Below are 20,359 nucleotides of genomic sequence, written 5' to 3' on the forward strand. Positions count from 1 at the left end.
AAGGAGTATGTTGTTCAAGTGTGGCTCCTCTGTCCTTGGTCCTACTGTTGCCCCCTTTCTGCCTCACTTTAAGAGGAAGTATCTGGCCTTTAGGTTTTTGAAAGTTATATAAGATGATTTGCTGGAGGGGAGGGGAGTTTAGGGTCTTCCTAGACCTGTCCTCCAATTACCCCTTAAGCCCTAGAAATGTCTTCATTACTCTTCTTAGAGACCAGGGAAATGCCCTCGCACAACGAGCACATCCTGATTCTTGGGGGGACAGGCTGAGGAAGGAGCTAAGGACCTGCCTACCAGGATGACCAGTGCTGCCTTCTCAGATGACCAAGGCCGATGCTGAATTCCTCCTGCTATCAATCATGATCTTCCTTCTGCATCTTTAGGCCCCAGTTTCTCATAGCAATGATGCAACTTGGGGAAGATCTTGAAGGCAAGTGGCGCCAAACATCAAGGTACAACTTACTACCACCTAAGTGTGAATCAATGCAAACCAGTATTTATGTGTTTTTAAGAACACTCCCCCACCTGGAGATTATTACTGTTCCCAAGAAGCCTACCTTCTCCAGGGAACTGTCTACATAAAAATGATGAAAGGTAACTTCTCCAACAAGGAACACCAACCCGAGCTCTCTACCCTGACTCCTGGGTGACTGTGGCTTCTCAGTGTGAGAGGCAGGAATAGAACAGAAAGGATGCCCTGTTAGGTTTTGACTTGTGGAGTGTCTTGTCCTTTCTGTGGGACTGAACAGTGTGGGTTTATCTTCTTCCTTGTTTCTCCTCAGACTCTGCATGTGATAATCCTAGTGTTCAGCTGGGCTCCGCAATAAGCAAAGACATAAGAAGACCTTTCCACCCGTCCTCATGCCAACTACAGTTGTGCTGGCCATCCAAGGGCACCCACCGGCCCACGTGTGTAATATGAGTAGGTGTGAATATTTTCACATCTGTTTGAAGCCAACATCAGTTTCCTCTTGGGCCTAAAATTAGGACCTACAATTCAAATATGGTTTACTAGTATGGTAGGCTGTGGCTTTCTATCCTTGTGCACATCTTCCTGGAAAAGTCCAAACCTGTGTTTGATCTTTTAGACTTTTAGAAGTGCATCACATCACTGAGCAAATGGTTCTTTCAGATCCACAGCAACCAAAGAAGTGGTTACACAGCATTCCAGCCATGTTGACAAGGGCAGTGGCCCTCTGTTACGGTAGTGCCAAATATCTGAGTGACTGACTTGTCACATTACCATGAGTGAGAATGTGTTATCCAACAGGGGACAGGATTTAAGGCTCGGCATATGAGATTTGGTGGCACAGGGCAATGGTTTACAATGGAATTATTACTGTAAGACCCTACTGTCACTCGTTCAAATTCATCCCTACCAAGTCCTTTCAAAAGAACTTGGCTGTCCACAGAGGAAGAACCTTGTGTTGGTTATAGAAGTGTTTGTGGGGGTCATTTTCATGGGTACCACTTGGCTGAAGCAGGACAGTGACTTGGGTCAGCTGCAAGCTGAGAGGCTGTGGGCTGCAGCAAGGGTCTGTTTCACAGTGCTCTCAGTGAAGAGCAGATCGTGTGAGGTGGATGGTTCTCAAACATTACACCTGGGTATCAGTTACTAATACATGCAGTCATCAGAGCCAAACTTGTCTCCCTATAACCACTCATCCCTCTTCATTTCTATCCTTACTCCTGTCCACTTTGCCAGGGAAAGAGGTTCTGAAACCCCTCCCCTTTGCATGCCATTTACAGCACAACAGATTGTTCAAATTTTCTTTATCTCTTCTCTGTGCATGTCCAAGCACTGGAGACTCAACTCAAAATGAGCCCATCACCTATAAATTCTGACTTTATGAATACTCAATATCTCATTATCAGATGCTCATTAGATTTTCAGCCAGTGTTCATGCAGTGCTATGGAGAATGCCCTTTCTTTTCTCTCCCATAGCCTATGGTTTTGTTCACCCTGCAGGTCTGTTTCAATAGCATTTGGTGTGCTCCCTCTAGAGTAGCACTCATGGCCCTGCAATGACTCAACACCCCTCCCAGCAGTTCTATACCAAAATAAAATAGCATCTGGAACTGTCTTCTAAGCATTAGCTCTTTGAATATTTCCGTCCCTTGTTGAAAATATCTCTTAAGATGCCTTGCCCAAAAACTTTCATAAAGAGGAAACCTGGGCTGGAAACTTACTATTTACTAAGGAGGATAATGCAGGCAGGTTATCAACTCTGTTTTGGTATTGGCATTTTAGAAAAGCCACATCACATCTTCCACACCTCTAGCCCATTTCCTACTCAGCTAACAAAAGACTCAACAGAGTAAGTCTCCCCAAGAAACTGGTTCCCAACCCCTTACACAATGAAGTCTATCTCCTCTGTTCTTTCTATAAGATTCATTATGCTCTGAGAACAGAACCACACCCTACCTGACACTTCTTACCCTGGCAATACCACAGCGTCCAGAGGAGCACACTAGGGGGTGTGTTCATACCTTTGTGAATTCTTCCCGCATTATCAAATACCCTGCCAGCTCTTTTGCTCTGGAAAGGTTCCTCTTTGTTTTGAAAACCTAACTCATCCATCACTCCTTTTAGGAAGGTTTCTCTGGTACCCAAGACAGTGAATCATTGCTTTCCTATGCCATTTTGGCACCCCTATCTGTCATGTAATATGTCTACAGACCTAGAGTCACAGAATTTCTGACATCTGGAACTATATTCTTCTCTTATACCTGCCCCATGATCCGAGCTCCATGCAGGTTTTCTGAGTATACAAGGAAGGAACAAATTGGTAAACATAAAGTGGACTCATGGCCTGAATTCCAAGGATGATGCTCTAGCAAGGTTCCAAAAATTTTACCTAAATGAAGCCTCCGTGTGACAAAGGGAATACAGATAATTTGTTAAGTACAGAGTTGTTTGACATCATCTCTGAGCAACAAGCACCCGATGCTGTGTCAGAGGTCACAGCCATCCCTCCCTTGTCTCCACATCATTTGCCACTTCTTATTCCAGTTACAATGGTTGCTTTTTCAGTGTCAACATAATGCCTGATGCAAGTGGATGCTTAACCAATATTATGAATGAATAAATGTGAAATAATGTTTTTAAAGAAGGCCTCAAAGGATTGGCTTTTAAAGGCATTTACCACAGGACAGATTTTTCTGAGACATCAGTGCCCCTGGGCCATCCATCATATAAATGTGACCCAAGAGGAAGTAGGACAGAATAAGGGACCGGGTAGCAGACAGGAATTTGCTCTAGGTTTCCCTTGGTCATGTCAGTTTTCTTCCTCTCTATAAGTAGCCAATGGCAGATGGGATTTCTTGCTCTCTTCTCAAAGGTCCACACTGGCATCTCTTGAGTCCACATTCACTGGAAGATTAAGGTACATCAGTGAGAGTGAACACAGGTACCTTCACCTGTAGTAGAGACCTGATCTTTTGCACTAAAGACAAGTCTTTGAAGTGGTTCACAGACTAAAACGACCATCTGGAGGGTAAAAGTTGTCCATTCACCATAGCATCTGAGAGCAGGAGCTCGTGACTCAGAATGACCGGGGTTCAAATCCAGACTCCAGCTCTTTCTACGCAAGTCAGCAGTTCCCTTAGGAGTCAAGTTTCCTCATCCCTTAGGAGTCAAGTTTCCTAAACTAAAAATAGTCTTATCTACCTCACAGACTTGTCATTAAGATTAGAGGATAGAACATGTATGAAGCCTGCACAGTGTCTACAGAGAGGAAATACTCAAAAATGGAAAACTGTGACTAAGAATTCTCAAAAATATTCTTTACAATAATCAGGGCCAAAAAAAAAGAAATATTCTGTGAACATACTGTGCTTTAGAGAGAATCAATTGTCTGTGAGCCAACAATGCTCATTTATCAATGTCCCATGGAAAAATATGAAAAGGAAAGCATTGGCAGTTCAAACAATAGGTATGGCATCACCAAGTCCAGAATGGACAGATAATGACATGGCTGGGGACACCCAAGCGTTTCTCTGAGCATTGGTCCAAGAGGATCAATCCCGAAAACTCATTCTGATTCTCCTCTGTTGGATCCAGAGTGACTCAGAGTTGGAACCCCAAAGGAGCCAAGGTGAAGGTACCAAGAGTAAGATGCCAGTTCTGGTCTGCAAGCAGATGCTCCTGGATTTGAGCAAAGCTCAGGGGATACCTGACTGCTGGACAAGAGTGAGGCAGGCACAGCTGCGTTGCTGTATATCATGCAAAGCTAGAAAAGCAAAGCATTTCCTGTGCTATTTTGATCCTCCTTGTACAACTCAAAGCCAACAGAGGGTTTAAATTTCCCAAAATTTCCGCCCTGAGCATGAGACAACATTTCTTACGCTAAATTTGGTTTTAGTTTTGAAGCACTTGAGATGCACGATACAAACATTCCAATTCCTGGCTTAAGTTAATTAAACCATCCCTAGCCATTGACTTACATGGGTCACCCTCACATCAGGCATCTCTTACAACTCTTCCACCCATCATTTAAGAGGTTCCATGAAGAAAGCTCAAGGTTAGTGTTTGGGGAAGTATAAGCTAAGCCATCAGCCTTGGGAGTAAACATTAACTTCTATATCATGGGGGGTAGGTCAATTGATCTGGTTACTTTGAGCACAGGACAGGGACCAAAAGTGGAAAGGAGAAGTGAGATTTCTTAACGTGGAGATAGCTCCATCATAGATGATGGGATTCCTGGAAGAGATGGACCTCACTCAGGGGAAGCCTCAACCTGTCTGATTTAATCTGAGCTGATGAGAGCTCATGGTTCATTACTGACCTTCTCGCCCTGGGCTCAGACTGGCAGGCAACATCCTAATGAAGGTTGCCACAGTGAGGCAGTGTTGTAACATGGAAAGAGCACTAGACTGGGAGTCCAGAGGCCTGAATTCCAGTGCAGGCTCTGCCGCTATCTGTGTGGCCTTGGGCAAGTCACCTGATTTCTCTGGGGTAACTGTAAAATGAGGGATTGGTTGAGTGATCGCTAAGCTCCCCCTCTGAATGTAATCCAGGTTCCTATTGTTTCCCTCCTTGGCCCTGTGCTGCCAGGGACAGAGTTGGGAAAAAGGGGAGGGAGGAAGGAGAGGATGCTGCTGGGAGTCCACGGGTACCACAAATCAGGACTCCACTTTCTCTTTCTTTTTGCTCTTTTTCAGGAAGGAAGGGGTTCGGAATTTCTTTTTCTTCTTTGAGGGAGACTTGGAAGGTGAGCCCTCTGGGGACATGGGGCCGCTGGTGACTGACTCAGTTTTGTCCTTGGTGGTATCAACATCTGTGTCAGCATTGGTGGTCATCTGGCTCAAGCCTCTGCTAAGGATTTCCTCTGCCGACTGCTCTTCCTCCTTCCCATTGACCACCACCCCTTCCGGCTGGGCTGGTTCAGGCTCTGTGGTGGCTTTGCTTGGTTCTGTCTTCTTAGTATCTTCTAGAACAAAATCAAAAGACATCATCCATAAAATTTTACTCAGGTCAGAGTGAGAGTGCATGCCTTGGGCCTACAGAACAACTTCTAGGGAAGTCTAGTCAGTTTTATAGAGCAATGGGAGGAGTGGGTTGAAATGGGCAGGTCTGAGGTGTCAAGGGGATGGACAGATTGGCTTTATCCAAACCCAGTGTCCCTTTCCACCTATCCCTCCCTGGGGAATATGTGCTCGGCAGGGCAGTAGCTCTGCGCTTTCGTCTACACATTTACATCAGAACTCAGTAGGAGTCCAGCAGGAACTGAGTCCAGAGTATTTCAAGGCACAGAATAAGGAAACACAAAAGAGCAGAGGGGCTATTGGGGAAGATGTCATGTAGACCACAGAGAAAGCATCTAGGAGCTGTCCTAAGTAGTTCAGCTTCACCTATAAAAACATGTAAGTTACTTGATTTTATTACCTCCATATTGATTTCATTTCCTCCACTAGTGAGGAACTTAGGAAACTATGGAGTGTGTCTTCCCAGAGGGAGAGTGAAATTCCCTGAGTGGTGTGGACCCCCTTGTTTCCATGATAGGAGGGTCTACCAAGAGGATGGGCCCATTCTTTATTGTACCTGGACTTTGCCACAGGCATCATTTTCAAAATGAGAGCTGGTCAGACCCTAGAAACTAAACCCTCTGTCCACCCTTCTTCCTTTCCTGCCTTCAACACACCCTGCTTCCCTGAAAGCTTTGAAGTACTTAGGTGAAGAGGAAAGAGGGAAAACTGTAAAACCATAGAAAATGGGAGAAGCTGAGCCAGTGTTACAGAAATAGGGTCAAGCAATAAATTTTAGGAGGAGCCTATGGTTTGAGCAGGGGAGGACAAGGGAAATATAAGGCGACTTGGAGGATGAGCAGGAGATGGTTAAACTTAGGACAGTTACAATGGGCTGGCTGAACTACCTGGGCAAGATCTCCTTATGAGGTATTAATAACTTCAACTATGGTCCTCTGTCAGTCCTTTGCTGAAGATGATCTCCCTCTTGGCACCTGAGACTCTGGCCCCTGGCTCCCATTCTTCCCCTGCCCAGCCCATGTCCTGCATAGCTGTGAATCTTCCCAGGGTCCTGACCCCAGCCACCCTCACCCCAGTCACCTCACCTCTGCCAGGCGCTCCCATGCGGCTACCTGGCAGTGCTCCTGGACCCATTCCCAGAGGCAGACAGAATTGACTACTCTGTCATTTCTGCCTCCGTTACATAAACTCCCATGATAGCAACTGTAAAACTATCAAAAAATGTCAATGCCTATCTCTTCCTTGTATCTGTAAACTGAAGTGAAGAAGAGTCTACTCCTCTGTGTAACTAGTCCCTCCTAGGAGGTACTCAGAAAATATGGAACCCGTGAATGGCTGAATGTGTGATTTATATTATCTGACCAGTACCATCACTTCAGCTTTCCTGGTCATTTAGCCTGAGCCTTCTAAGCTGAACTGTAGCCTTCCGTGTAAACAGCCTGGGTGCTGTCCTTTGTCTCCTATACAGACTCTCCTAGTCCTCACGTTCTCCTTGCTGGGCACTTTTCTATGTCCCATCTGCCTGCCCCTTCAGTCCAGGCCCTTACCACAGGCGTGTCCTTGGCCAACACACTAGGGTATGTTTCTCAAGCTTGAGGCTTGGTACCATCTCTCCGAGATGATGGTGGGACATGCCTCCTAGCTCCCCAATTTGAATTGTGGATAAGACATAAGAGGGGGGCGGGGTGGATGGCTCAGTAGAATAAGCACTTCCCTGGCAAGCGCAAGGGCCTGAGTTTAATCCCCAGTTCCGCAAAAAAAAAAAAAAGAAAAAAGAAAGGAAAAGAAAAGAAATAAGAGGTTCTAGCTCTCTGTTCAAGTGTCACTTTCTGTGCTGCTGGAAGTGAGGAGCCTCCTGCCCTCATACTCTGGAGCTATGTTAGGCCTTCAGACTGACAGTGAATTATACCGCCGGTGCCCTGGATCATCAGCTTGCAGACACCGGTGTGGGGCTTCTCAGGCTCTATAACCACGTGAGGCAATGCCCTAATGAGTAGCCTTTTATATCTCTCTGTATGCCTGATTGGTTCTGTCTCTCTGAAGAACCCTAATAAATCAGCAGTGTGTCCCCCAGATTCCGAGAGATCAACCTGGAAGAGCCCATTGCACTCTTGTCTGCCAGTCCAAGTGTATGTGTCCCTTAAGTCTGGCTCAAGCTACTCTTTATCAGTGCAGCCTCCCCTGGCACTTGACAGCAACCTGCCCTTCTGCATGTCCTACTCAGGCATTCATTTTTACACATACATGTGCCATTTATTTTTAAAGACCCTATTTACCATCTCTATACACCACTCCAGATGGTAACTCTGTCTTTTACTTTTCTGACAATCATCACTCAGTTCAGTGACAACATGCTTGAGTCTTTTGCCAAGCAAGGCCAGATGAAGACTCAGCATAGAACGAGGTCCTAGGTATTTTTTATTTGTTGCTGGGACAAAATACCTGACACCCAAAATTAAGAAAGGAAAGGTTTATTTAGCTCACAGTTTGTGGAGGTTTTAGTCCATACTCGGCTGGCTCTCCGGCACAGTGGCATAGGGCAGGGGGCACTAGTTTATGGCAGCAGAAAACAGTGAAGAGCAAAGGGAAGGGCAGCAGCTATGGCTTCTAGCCAGCCTCTCTCTCCTCCTTATACTATAAACACGCTATCTTGGGGCTGGGGGTAGAGAACTCATACAATGTCCATGCCTTCCTCTTACACAGGATGACGATGTTTATATATAAGAATCTTGGCTCTCTGCTGAACCACTTTATTAAACTTTTAAATTTTTCAAGTTGACACAATATGTCAACCAGTACAGATGCCTCACCTCTTCTCCAGAGCTTGCTTTTCTATGTCCATGCACTGGGGTGAGGACATAGGGAGACCTACAGACCTGGCTCAACTGCAGGACCAGGACTGCCTTTCCGTCCTGTCTGCCATCATCTCAGGTCAAATATAGGACCACAGCGCCAGCCCCACGACTTAGAGAGACTCTGTATGTGCAGCAAGGGAGATGCCAGAGGGCCTGCAGGCAGAATTTGCTGACCTGCTTCTGAATTTGAGGTCAAGCAGACTGCTCACAATCTATGTTCCAAATGGAGAATTGGTGACTGCCATACACTGTTTTCACTTTCCTGCTGAGAAGAAACTGATAGTATTGCATAGAGAATGCAAGAAAAATGTTCATGAAAGGCTTTGGGAAAAAAATTGATGGCTTATGCTGCCACAGGAAAGGGTGGCCAGGTAGCAATGGTCAAAAGTACTCAAGGTACTTCTTCAGGAGAAAGGAAGACCAGCAAACAGAACTGGCTCAATGCTGAACAAGTTACTAATAGTCACCATGCAGACAGCTTTTCAGTAAGGTTTCTGTCTTGGTTGAGATACTCAAAAACTTGTCTGAAAGAATCACCCAAGGAGCTAGGGAAAAGGTAGGGTCCAAGTGTCACCTTCACAATAGATATTTGAAACACAGAGCGAGGAAATTCATATTTTAAATAAGTCCTCAGATAATTCTAATACAAAGTCACTACTGGCCACACATTGAGAAATATGGATTCAGAATGACAAGCTTCTCTTCACATTGACCTCGCTTCCCCAAGGAAGGAGACAGCAAAGAAAGTGGATGGGAAAGAAAGCAGAACTTTGTGTAATCAGGTGTAGAGTTACTCTGTAACTCGCACCTACTTATCATAGTTGGGATGTACAGTTCTCCTGAGTGCACAAATTTTCTGTGTGTGGAATAGCCATGTGCAGATATGGAACCTGTGAGCCATAGCTCCAGGTATTCACATGCTCGTGTGATCTCTCCACACACAGTGTGCCCAGGCTGGCCCTGAGGTTCACAAAAGCCCTAGAATACAGAAGTGCTGTAGAGCCAGTCTCCGACCAAAGACTTAAGGTCAAGCGGCCTCTGCTTCCTACAGCATGATGTATAGAGCCCAACTATCCCCAATGGAAATGTGGAAAGGTCACATGGAGAGGCCCCGAGACCAGAGAGAAAGGGATCTAAAGTCACTCAAGTGTCCCAGACAAGCCCAAGCTCAGCTAGCCTTCTGGTGCCTTACCAAGATACTACACATGTAAGTGTGCCACCTTGGAAGTCCCAAACAGTCGAGTTCCTGGCTGACTCAGTCCCAACTGACTCCTCACATGGAGCAAAAGAACCACCGAGCTAAACCCAGTCAGCTCTGGTTAATTCACAGAACTAGTTTCTATAAAACTAGTTTGTTTGTTTGTTTGTTTGTTTTTAATATATTTAGTACAGGGTCTACAGGGTCTCACTACACAGATCAGACTTATAGTGATTCTGTTTTCAGCCTCCCAAGTGGATTACAGGTGCATGCCACCACACCCAGTATCAGTCACCAGCTCAGCACACCATGGGGGCAGGGCTGGCACAGCACACCAGGAATCAAACCCCAGTCCCTGCACTTGCCATCTGGCCAGCCTGGGCCTGCTGTACTGGCCCCGCCCCCAGGGCTCACTGAGACAGCAATTGAGACTGGGCATGATGACATGCACCTGTAATCCCAGCTCTTGGGAGGCTGCAAACAGGCAGATCACTATGAGTCCAATCTAGTAGTGAGACCCTAAACACCCTGTAGACCCTTCTCTAAAGCACAAAATAAAACTAGTTCTTATTACACATCATGGTTGAATAGCTATCTAGTGCTGCAAACAGACCACATAAAACTTAGAAGTTTAAAACATCAAGTGGTGTATTAGTTCTCACAGTTCAGAGAACATGGTACAGAGCAACTAAAGCTTATGTAAAGCTTTGCAAAGTGCTTTTTAATTCCTTAGTTCATTTTATTGTGACAATTGTGCTGTGAATTACAAAGAGCAAGAGTGTGTGAGTCCTTCCTTCTGCAGCGTTAAGTGGCTTATTCATGATAACTAAATTATTTAGGAATGCAGCTGATCATCTCTTGTCAAATATAGGTCTATTCGTTTGCAAGTTCAGCCAGGAACCCTGGAGAGTCACTGGCAGATGGAGCTAGCAGGGACAGGAGTCAGCCAGGCACTAGTCAAACAGAAGAGGGCAGAGGTGGCCAGATGGATTGATGTAAAGGAAGGGGATTTTAAAATGTCTCCTCCAGAATCACTACGAGTCCAATCTAGTAGTGAGACCCTGAACACCCTGTAGACCCTTCCCTAAAATACAGGGGAAAAAGTCACTTTCAGAGAGTCTGATGGGGTGGGAGTCAGGGACACAGATAAAGAGTGAATAAACTAGGGTAAGTCAGCATAAGAGGATTTGAGAGCAAAGTGATCGAGGGTTGAAATAAAGCTAGCACTGATCTGATGGGTCAGCTAAGAATGAGAGTGCAAATGCTGCCCTGTGTGCGAGCCCTGCTGACCCCAGGGAGCTGGCTGTCACCCGGCCCCACCTCACACTGGCCACTCTGCACAGCTGCAGCTCAGACCCTCATCATGCAGGTTCTGCTCCATGACAGCCACACTTCCCTGTGCAGTCTGCAGTGTAAGAAGCATCTTCAGGGAGGATCATGATTGTTCTAGAACTGCAACCACAGTACGCTCCTCCAGAGCATGGACTTGGACTCGAAGAAATGAAGACTCCTGCTACAGCAGGTACAAGGGCATATCAGGGTAAACAGTCATCCTATCCATCCCATACTCTTCCTGCTCTCTGTCCCTCCTAGGAGCTTATGATAAATGGTCACCTTTGTTCTACTCCCATGAGCCTCCTCTCCAGCCCCAGATTTCCTTCCTGCAGCTAGTACACATGTCCTAAGGCCAGAGCCTCTGTGCTCCCTTATGTAACATCTGATCCCAAAGAGCATGTAGACTCTGGCCTGCAGTCCTCGGAGGGATCATGGGTACCTTCAAGGCACCTATGCATTAGGAATAGGGATGGAGATAGCACTGTCCTACTGGCTGTAGGAGTTGATGCTTCTAGATGTGTGTCCCCTGGGTGCAGGTGTGTGTTTGTGCATGTCTGCCCTATACCTCTCACAAGAAAGCCTTGCCCATGCATGGTGCAGGTGAAACTGGTCATGAATTTTACATCCAGGAAACTTTCTGAAGATGGGATTGTGAGTCACAAAAGAAAAAGCTGGGAGAAATACATTCTTTGAAAAACTCCTCCCTCCCCCATTGCAAGTGTTGGAGTGGGAAATAACCTCTCTATACTTACTACAGAGACAAGTATTCAGAATCGGAGGAAACTCCTTTGATGAAGGCACACATGGGAAGAGAAAGGAAGACATTGTGGAGACAGGTTGACAACACAACACCACGATGAGACACATGAACACAAATGGTTACTACACATCCACTTGCGGCTGCAGCCTCAAGCAGACGGGTTTCCTCTGCCAATGGCAGCTGGCAGCAGCTGGCATATGGAGGGAGCACAAGGCGAAGATCCACCTGAACCTGCCTATGTGGCCATTCTACCCAAGAGAGAGAGGACTGTGGGAGACCACCAATGAGCTGCTTTCTGGTGGCAGTGCAGCCCTCTCTACTGGGACCTCTCAGGGAGCCGGGAGAGGAGTGTGCATGTCCTGGAGTGATTTGGGAGCTCATTAAAGGCACTTTCATTAGCTAAGTGGCTAGGGACTACTGTGTAGGTGTATCACTGTCCACCATGTGTATGTTCTTAATCATAATTAGATCTTACATTTAAGTCTTACTTTTATTCTTGCAAAGTGCAATTGCCCCCCATATATATAGAAGAACCTTAAAAGGGAAGAATATTAGTAACTCCATTTCGCACACAAGAAAACTGAGATATAAAGGTTCTTTGATATTCTAAAATTGACAATTCAGTTGAGCCTAGGCCTCAGGTCTCTAAATTAGTGTCTGATACAGCTGATACAGCTGTTCTCAACCTGGTCTACACTTGAGACTGCTGGAGAGATCTTAACTTCAGGCTGCTGTCCTTCCACTTAACTCAGGAAGGCTGGGGGTGAGACCCAGGCATCAGGGCTTTTAAAGCTCCTCTGGTGACTCCAGTGTGCTGTTGGGGTTGAGAAGGACATCAGCCTCCCTCTGGGAAATGCAGAGCTTCAGAACCCAGCCCAGGCCTGAAGGATCAGAATCTTCAGTTTAACAAGGTCCTCAAGTGGGTCTTGGCTGGAGGAGAGGAGGCTGGGGGTGGGGAGGCTCAGGCCTTGGCTTGCTTATTGCTTAGCAGGGTGTAAGGTGCAAGGTCTATTGTCATAGCTCCTGAATGAAACAAACTGAAAACTGTTCAGGTTTCCTAGAAATAGCAGAAGGGAAGTTGGGGGGGGGGTAGAAATAACATGTGCCGAAAGGTGGGTACCTGCCCTGGGCTCCTCATCTTTCCAGCCTGTGGATGCTCCTCCCTCCCGTCCAGCACGCCCAGCTCCACTCACCCTCAGTCGACTTGGAAGGAGAGACCACGGGGCTCTTTGCCTCTGTCTTCACTGGACTCTGTGCTGGAGAAGCAGGCACAGACTTTGCAGGGGAGCCAGGCTCTTCTGCAGCGGCATCCTTCTCTCCTGGAAATGCATCAAGATGGGCAAAGAGAGTGAGCGTGAAAAACTTGAGGTTTTCAATTTGGTTCTCATTGCTGCAGGCTGACAGTGGACCTTCTGGCGGTGGCTAGCTGCTCCTGCTGAGCTCTCTTTTTTCATTTCTGCTACTTCCTTGGGGAGGCAAGTGGGAGAACTAAATAGTGTTGTTTCCTATATTGAAGCACACCCATGGGGGCAGAGGGAGTTTGGGTGGCAAGATGGCAGTAAGAGTGGCCACATACAGCCTGGCTGGGAAGAGGGTCAGCAAGATACATGCATCAGTGGGTCAGAGTGGGGCCCCAAACAACCACTGAATCCCCCTAACTGCCACAGATTTGTTTGAATGTACCTAATTTATTATCTTAGTTAATTTACAGTTTCTTGTCCAAACAATTCCTAGAGATAAAAAGCACCATCTCTTCTATTTTTCCAAATGGCACATCAGAACATCATGAAAGCCAGGAAGGTGGCTGACCCTGGGCATGGAAAGGTGAAGGAGGGAAAGCCTGCCCTGAGAGAGCTTATCCGAGTGGGCACAGCTGAAAGCTCAATTACGTGTCTCACACCCCAGCTGCTCTTGAAACAAAGAGGGATGGCTCAGGTGGGGTGGGTTGGGGAAGGTGACAGAGACTTTCTTAGTTGGAGGGGGATTTGAGATGGAGCCTGCAGTGCTGGTGACTTTGGAACAGGCTAGCTGAGACAGAAAACAGTCCTAGGAAGGGACAGAAGCATGGACCAGGGAATAGAAGTGATGATTTGGACATTTGGGAATCAACATGGGGAAGGGCTGGACTGAACTCTCTGATGTAAAGGAGAAAGGGAGATAAAGGTCCAGCTCATGGACAAAGGTCTGACTCCAGGGTAAAAGTTTACATCAGATCTGATAGATCATTAGCAATATTTATGATTATGACTACCTTGTTATAGCTAACATTTCTCTTACAGCCATATTTATAAACATTCTAAGCACTTTACAAATGTTAAATATTTTATAATTAGATGAAAGCATCAAATGATGTCATGAAGGCACTGTGGACCTGTTCAGCGGAGAGCAATGAAGGGCATTATTGTGATTAGCAGTGTTCTGCTAATAGGGACATTATTTAATGATGGGGTAGGAAGATCCTTGTTGGGGAGTCCTGTACTTGCCCTCAACCCTGGCAAACTCTGAAGCCATGATGCCCCTGAGTTATTTACCATCCAGCTCTAGTTTCTTCCTCTCCACCTCTTTCTTGTACTCCTCCAGCTCCTGGTCAGTGAGTTGGCTGAAGGGGTTGGGTACCGTCTCCTCTGAATCGTCTTTGGTATCCACATCACCCTTGGACATCAGCTGGCTCTCTGTAGACTGAAAGTTAACCACAGAGTGTGTGTCGCAGATGGGCCGGGGCCTGAGCTTCCTTTCAGACTCAGGTGGCTGCCAGCAGTCTTGTTAGGGATAGCGAGGCATGCAGCTCCTTGGAAACGGCTCAGGCCCTAGGGGCAGGGATCGTTCATTCTGCCCCATGGCTACCTCATGCCCAGACTCAGAATTTGCAACTGTTTGGATGAATACAGGGATCTACCCTTTGCCCCTGAAATAAAATCAAAGGATGCTCCCAAGCAGAAGGAAGACGCACCTTTATTGCAATCCCTCTATGGATACTCCAATCTGGTACTAATGCAAATACAGTTGGTGGCCCAAAGTCAGTCAGCCAAAGCCCAGCAAGCATAGCTTTGGCTCGAGCAAGCTTCAAGCCAGCCACTCCCACCACTACCCCCCACCCTGTCCCCAACAGCAGCGCAAACCACAGCACACAGCATAAGTCATCTGCAAAACACAGCAGCTTCAGCATTCTCAGTCCAAGCAGTCATTTTACACTCCATCATAAATTAAAAGGGGTCAAGGTCCTGAATCTCAGATCTTCAGCCCGCCTGTAATGTGGGTCTCTATGGGGACTGTGACAAAATCACTCCATTTCACCACCTCTGTGGGGCCCTTGGCCTTGGAACACTGCCAGTTGGATTTTGTGTAAGTTTTAGGAACTCTCTGACACTTCTAGCCCAGAATAGACACTCAAATTCAAGCTCCACAACCCTTTTCCTTAGTTGAGTATCCTTATCAGAGCCTTTGAAAATGCAGTGGCCTGAAGCAGAGGGGAAGCAAAGGAAAGGGAAGCCAAGAGAAGGGCAATCTGGAGTGGCCAGGTCTTCTGAGGACAGGCCCACCATCTCTTTACAAAAGGGAGGCAGCAGTCAGCCTATTATGAGGCATTGTGGAGCCAAGGAGAATCCAAAAGGTCCCAAAAAGGACTCCCAGGAGAGCACCAGGTATAAATAGAAGAGTTGAGTCTTGACAGTTTTGCTCACTGTACTGACTGTGTACCTCCCCTAGAGTCATGGGCTATGTCTACCCTTGACTCTTTGGCACATCAGTGACCCTGTCTGGCTTGAGTTGGGTGGGTGGGAGGTAGATATGCAGATATGATGCTCGCCCTTCTCCTGCCAGCAGACCCTACTTTATTGGCTGCAGCCTGATCTAAAACTGCCATATCACCTTGATTTGCTCATGGAGAGTAACATTTCCCATAGTTTTTCACTCCTTACTGTTAAGGAAAATCCCACACATGCCCATTGCTCCCTTGTCATGAGCAGAGATGATTTTAACTCAAGCCAGGATTCTGAACTTCACTCTTATTGCTAAGCACTAGACAAAACACCATCTATCTCATACACAAAAGCAATGGCTTTCTGCTATCTAACTCTAAGCGGGTTTGTGTAGGCAGCTAAGTGCCCTTCCCAATATGTAGGAGACCCCCTCTGCCTATCTACACTCCCTTCTCTGTGGGTCAACAGCATCTTCCCAAAGCTCTGGCTGATGATGCTATATTCAAGAGTCAGAAACATGTGGGACCTGGGAGCCCCCTGCTCTCTGCGAGGTACTAATAGGGGGCCAAGTAGAGTCCATGGTGGAAGGCAGGGAGCTGGCCAGCAGCAACCCTGTAGGCAGGCTGGGTTGCAGCCTCCTGCCTGGTGCCCACAGAGAATGATAAGACACTGTCCTCCCAGAACCTCAAGCTTCCCTGTGAGGTGGGCCTCCACTTTGCAGCAAGAGCACCAATGCCCACGATCACAGGGGAGGGTGGGCTTCGCATCAGGGGTCCTGCTGAGAAGACCCAGAAGGCAAACACGCTTCCCATCCAGCAAGGGGAGGCCTCTGCTGTACCGGGCTTCGGCTCTTCTCAGCGATGACACTTGCCAGGAGCTGGGACTGAGGCCCTGCTGACTTCACGTCTTGTCGGTTTTGTTCTCGAATCTGTGTGGAAAATGGAAAGGCAGGGCTTGACATCAGTGTGTGGAGTTTGCCAGGGAGCACACCGAGGTCCAGTGTGTCCTGCAATTGTGGTGGTTAATGGCCCCCCAGGGCCCTTTACTATTCTAACACAATCTGTCTGCTCCTAGATAGTCCCCATGCCTGGTCCAGAGTGAATTCATTGCTCATGTGAAACACTAGATTTCCATGAACTCTGAGGAGCCATATGAGGGAAAAGGCCCATGAGACCCTTGAGGGAGGGTCTCATATTTTAATATTCCCAAAAAGGCCCTGAGAAATTTGCTTTAAATATATATTAGTGGGACCACTCACATCTCTTACATCTAAATCCTGAGAGGACTAAGAAGAATATATGCAGTGTGTTATTTGTTGAAACTGTACTTCCGATTTGATTTGAAACTGTCTCATTGCTGTTTATCAATAAAATTTTGAAAAAAAATAAATAAATCCTGAGAGGAGGTTGGGATGTAGTAACCCCAAAATCTGCAATGAGCATTGCATACTGTTCTGGGAGCTATCAACCTACTGGGGTATTCTGCTACAAGTCTGATTTTAAGGTAACATTAGGGTATAAGTGGGTGAACTGTCAGACATAAGTCCAGAGATATAGACAGAAGGTCTTAAAAATAAGCCAAAAGGAAAATTGTATAAAATTTATAATAACTCATTTTTTTCTCTATAATAACTCATTTAATGGATGGCATATCGACTGTTATCTAGGATGGCATAGGTACAGCCCTTAGCACAGTGTCTGAGAAGAGTATGCCATAAACCTGCCCATAAGTAGCTGCATCTTTCTCCTGTGACTACTGGAGACTCAGGCCACATCTGCAGGACCTGAGAGCCCCTTGTGAAGAAGAGAGAGACAGGCAGCCACCACCTCACCTTGTTCCTCATGTCCAACACTTCTTGAGGGTCAGTGTAGAGAGGCACAAATTGGTTTGGGTTTTCGATCCGGATTGGCATGCCACTGCTGGATTTTTCTACCTCATCAGCCTTCATCCACTATAAATGCAAGGTCAGTGGGTGAGGCAAAGGAATAAAACCACAGTCCTCATTAGGGGTCCACCCATTGAAATCTGGGTCCACCAGCCTACGTGGAAGGTCAACTAGGCTGTTCATAGATATTCTCTCTTCTTGGGCCTCATTAAAGTCTCCCAGAGTAGAGATGGCTGACAGATGACCCAACTGCCACAAAGGCCTTCAAACTGTAAAGAACATGGCAGAGCAGAGCAGTGCTCAGACCCTTGATAAGCATCTTAGAAATATAACCATGGGACTTTCAATGTCAGGTAACTGGATTTGAGTTTTAAGTCTCATGTTTCATGCAGAGCTATTCTGTGTGCTTTTATGTTAATGAAAAATCAAACTGTGGGTCTATATGTACATAGAAAGGAAGAGGGAGAAAACCGAGAGAAGGTAACTTAATACAAGTGACACCACCTCCCATCTCCTGGGTTTCATTAGACCTAGCGTCCAAATGTTGGATGTCCATCCCTGGAATTTCCCAGAAGCCCTCTCAGGACATGAAAGCAAGAAGCAAAAACCCAACTGCTCTTGGGTCTTGTGCTGCTGGGAGTGGACTCATCTGGCTGCCCTCTGGAGAAGCCTGCCCTCAGCCCTAACAACTCAGAGCAGAGCTGCAAGAAAGAGGACCCAAGCAGCTGCTTCCAAGGTCCTGAAATGGAGCCCTAAGTGCACAGAACTATGTGCAGGGAAGGTCGGCTTTCTTCCCCTTGCAAAGCTGCTCTCCCACCTGCGCAGCTTTCCTTTCCTCCCAGGGCTGGCCTGCGTTCCCCCTTACTGTGGTCTTGGGCCGGGGGCTTCCCATGCTCCTCTGGACTTCATCCGCCACATTGACCCTCAGGTAGGTATTGGGTGTGTTCAGCCAACGGGTCTTCTCTTTCTGTTGCTTCTGAGCATGCTGCCGCAAGGCAGGCACTGGGGCACCATCCTCCTCAAACACAAAGGCTGTGACCGTGGCTGGGATCTCCACCTCACTTTTGTGTTTGGTTTTCTCTTGGACAAAGGGGTGGCGGTATGTGTAGCCTGTTCTGTAGCCCTAAGATGGAGAAAAATAGAACCATGAATAGTGGAAGAAAAAGATGTATAGATGCACACACTCACAAACACACACTTTGCCCCCTTCTAGTCAAAGTCTTCATTTTAAATCTCCACTGGACAATCTGCCTTGCTGTTCTTTGGTATGTTTCAGAACTGTCCTTTCTACCAGTCTCCAACATATTCACTGACCAGGACTGAGAGAATCCCTGTGTTCAGAACCTTGTGAACACAGACAGGCTCCTTATCTGCACAGAGGCCCAAATTGCTTCTGGCTCAGTGGTTCTCTATCCTTGCTGCACACTGAAATCTCCAGAGGAGCTTTCAAAATACTGATGTCTGTCCAGGCAGAGTTGCTGGCTTAACAGGATAATGGCTTCATTGGACATGACGTGGCCTGGGTTGTAAGACTGTTAAAAGTGTCCCTATTTCCTTGCTGGAATCCTGAGAGCTGACTCAAGAACCTCCTGGTCTCTTAAGAAAGACCATGTACACATACAAAGGCAGAGCTGACAGCTGCTGAGTGCAAGAACACACACCCAGGAAGCATCTGCCCAGACAATATCCAATTCTTCCTCATTTTTCATGTTAAATTAAAATGGCAGGAAGATATTGTTCTGATTGTAAAGAAAATACAGATCCATGTATACAAATTAAATGATAGAGAAAAACATAAAAGAAAAGAATGAACTTTATATAAAAACTCACCCCCCAGAGACAACCATGAAAACTTTCCAGTTTTCTCTGTGTATGTACGTATACAGTTCTCTTTTGAGATGTTTATCTTTTTCACATTGATAGTCTCTTTTCACAGTGAGACTATTAATCTTCAGCTGTTGGTTAATGTTGCAAATATTTACCTCTATACTTTGTCTTTTAGCTTTGTTTATAGTGGAGGAATGGTTTGCAGAAATGCAAGTGTGTGTGTGTGTGTGTGTGTGTGTGTGTGTGTGTGTGTGTTACTAGCAGGCCAACTTGGGGCCTTTGTATTGAGCTATATCTCTAACCCTTTTTATTTTCATTTTTTATTTTGAGGCAGGTTCTCATTCACTTTTGAAGGCTGCCCTTGAATTTATAATCCTCCTGTTTCAGCTTCCCAAGTCACTGGGATTCCAGGCATGCAGCACCAGGCCTAACTTGAATTTTTAATATAATTGCATTTGGCAATATTTATCATCAGGATTTCTAACTATCTCGCCATGCTTAGCAAAGTCTTTCCCAATAAAAGCGTACTGCAAATATAAATCAAAGTTTTTAAAATATCTCAGTGAACTTATTTTTCATGTTAAAATTTTGGAAAACTCAGACTTTGATGTTGTTGGAAGGAATGAGGGAGTAATTTGCCTTAGTTTTCTTTCCCAAATGGCTAGAGGTTTATATTTTCCCTCACTGATTTGTAAAGGGCCTTCCTAGCCTCTGTAACTTCTTATATATTTTGGGTCTATTTCTGGACTCTCTAAGCCACCGTAGGGATTCACTTATCATTCCATTACTAACATTTTATCACACTTTAGCATGGGGGAGAACTAGAAATTCCTGCTTAGGTCCTTCTTGTAGCATTTTCCTAGCCACTCCTAGCTCATGTTGGAAGTATGTTTTTGTTAAATCTTTGTACCTTCCCTCATTTTTGAGAGGGTTACATTCAGTTTATAGACTTATTTGCAGAGCCATGACTTCTTTACCTCGTGGAGGTTTTCTAACCAATGATAAATTACAACTCTTCATTGATTTTAAGTTTTCTCTGATGCTTGTGGGTAGAGTTTTATAATTTTCTTTTGATGAGCCCTACTTAATGTATGACTTTGCTATACTTGTAGGTAGGATTAATTTCTTCATTATCACTATTGTTATTTGCAGTTCTTGGGGTCAAACCCAGAGCCTCACACATCACACATGCTAGACAGGTGCTGTACCATGAAGCTATACCTCCCAAACCCCATATATTTTCCAATAAATTAATGCTAAGATGCAAAGACTGATTTTGTGTGTGTGTGTGTGTATGTGTGTGTGTGTGTGTGTGTG

General features: G+C 46.0%; 1 protein-coding gene across 1 annotated transcript in view; it reads right to left on the minus strand.

Moving 5' to 3' along the window:
* Positions 1-3,840: 3,840 nt before the first annotated feature.
* Positions 3,841-20,359, minus strand: part of Add2 (adducin 2) — a 44,590-nt gene continuing 28,071 nt past the window's right edge. The window contains exons 10-15 of the mRNA XM_004634056.3: positions 18,081-18,338; positions 17,162-17,281; positions 16,169-16,258; positions 14,164-14,311; positions 12,826-12,951; positions 3,841-5,429 (exon numbers count right to left, since the gene is read on the minus strand). Coding sequence (XP_004634113.1) covers positions 5,122-5,429; positions 12,826-12,951; positions 14,164-14,311; positions 16,169-16,258; positions 17,162-17,281; positions 18,081-18,338 — 1,050 coding nt within the window. The 3' untranslated portion in view covers positions 3,841-5,121. The remainder of the gene's footprint in view (positions 5,430-12,825; positions 12,952-14,163; positions 14,312-16,168; positions 16,259-17,161; positions 17,282-18,080; positions 18,339-20,359) is intronic.

This window comes from Octodon degus, unplaced genomic scaffold, assembly GCF_000260255.1.
Source record: "Octodon degus isolate 3935 unplaced genomic scaffold, OctDeg1.0 scaffold00058, whole genome shotgun sequence".
Classification (NCBI taxonomy): Eukaryota; Metazoa; Chordata; class Mammalia; order Rodentia; family Octodontidae; genus Octodon; species Octodon degus.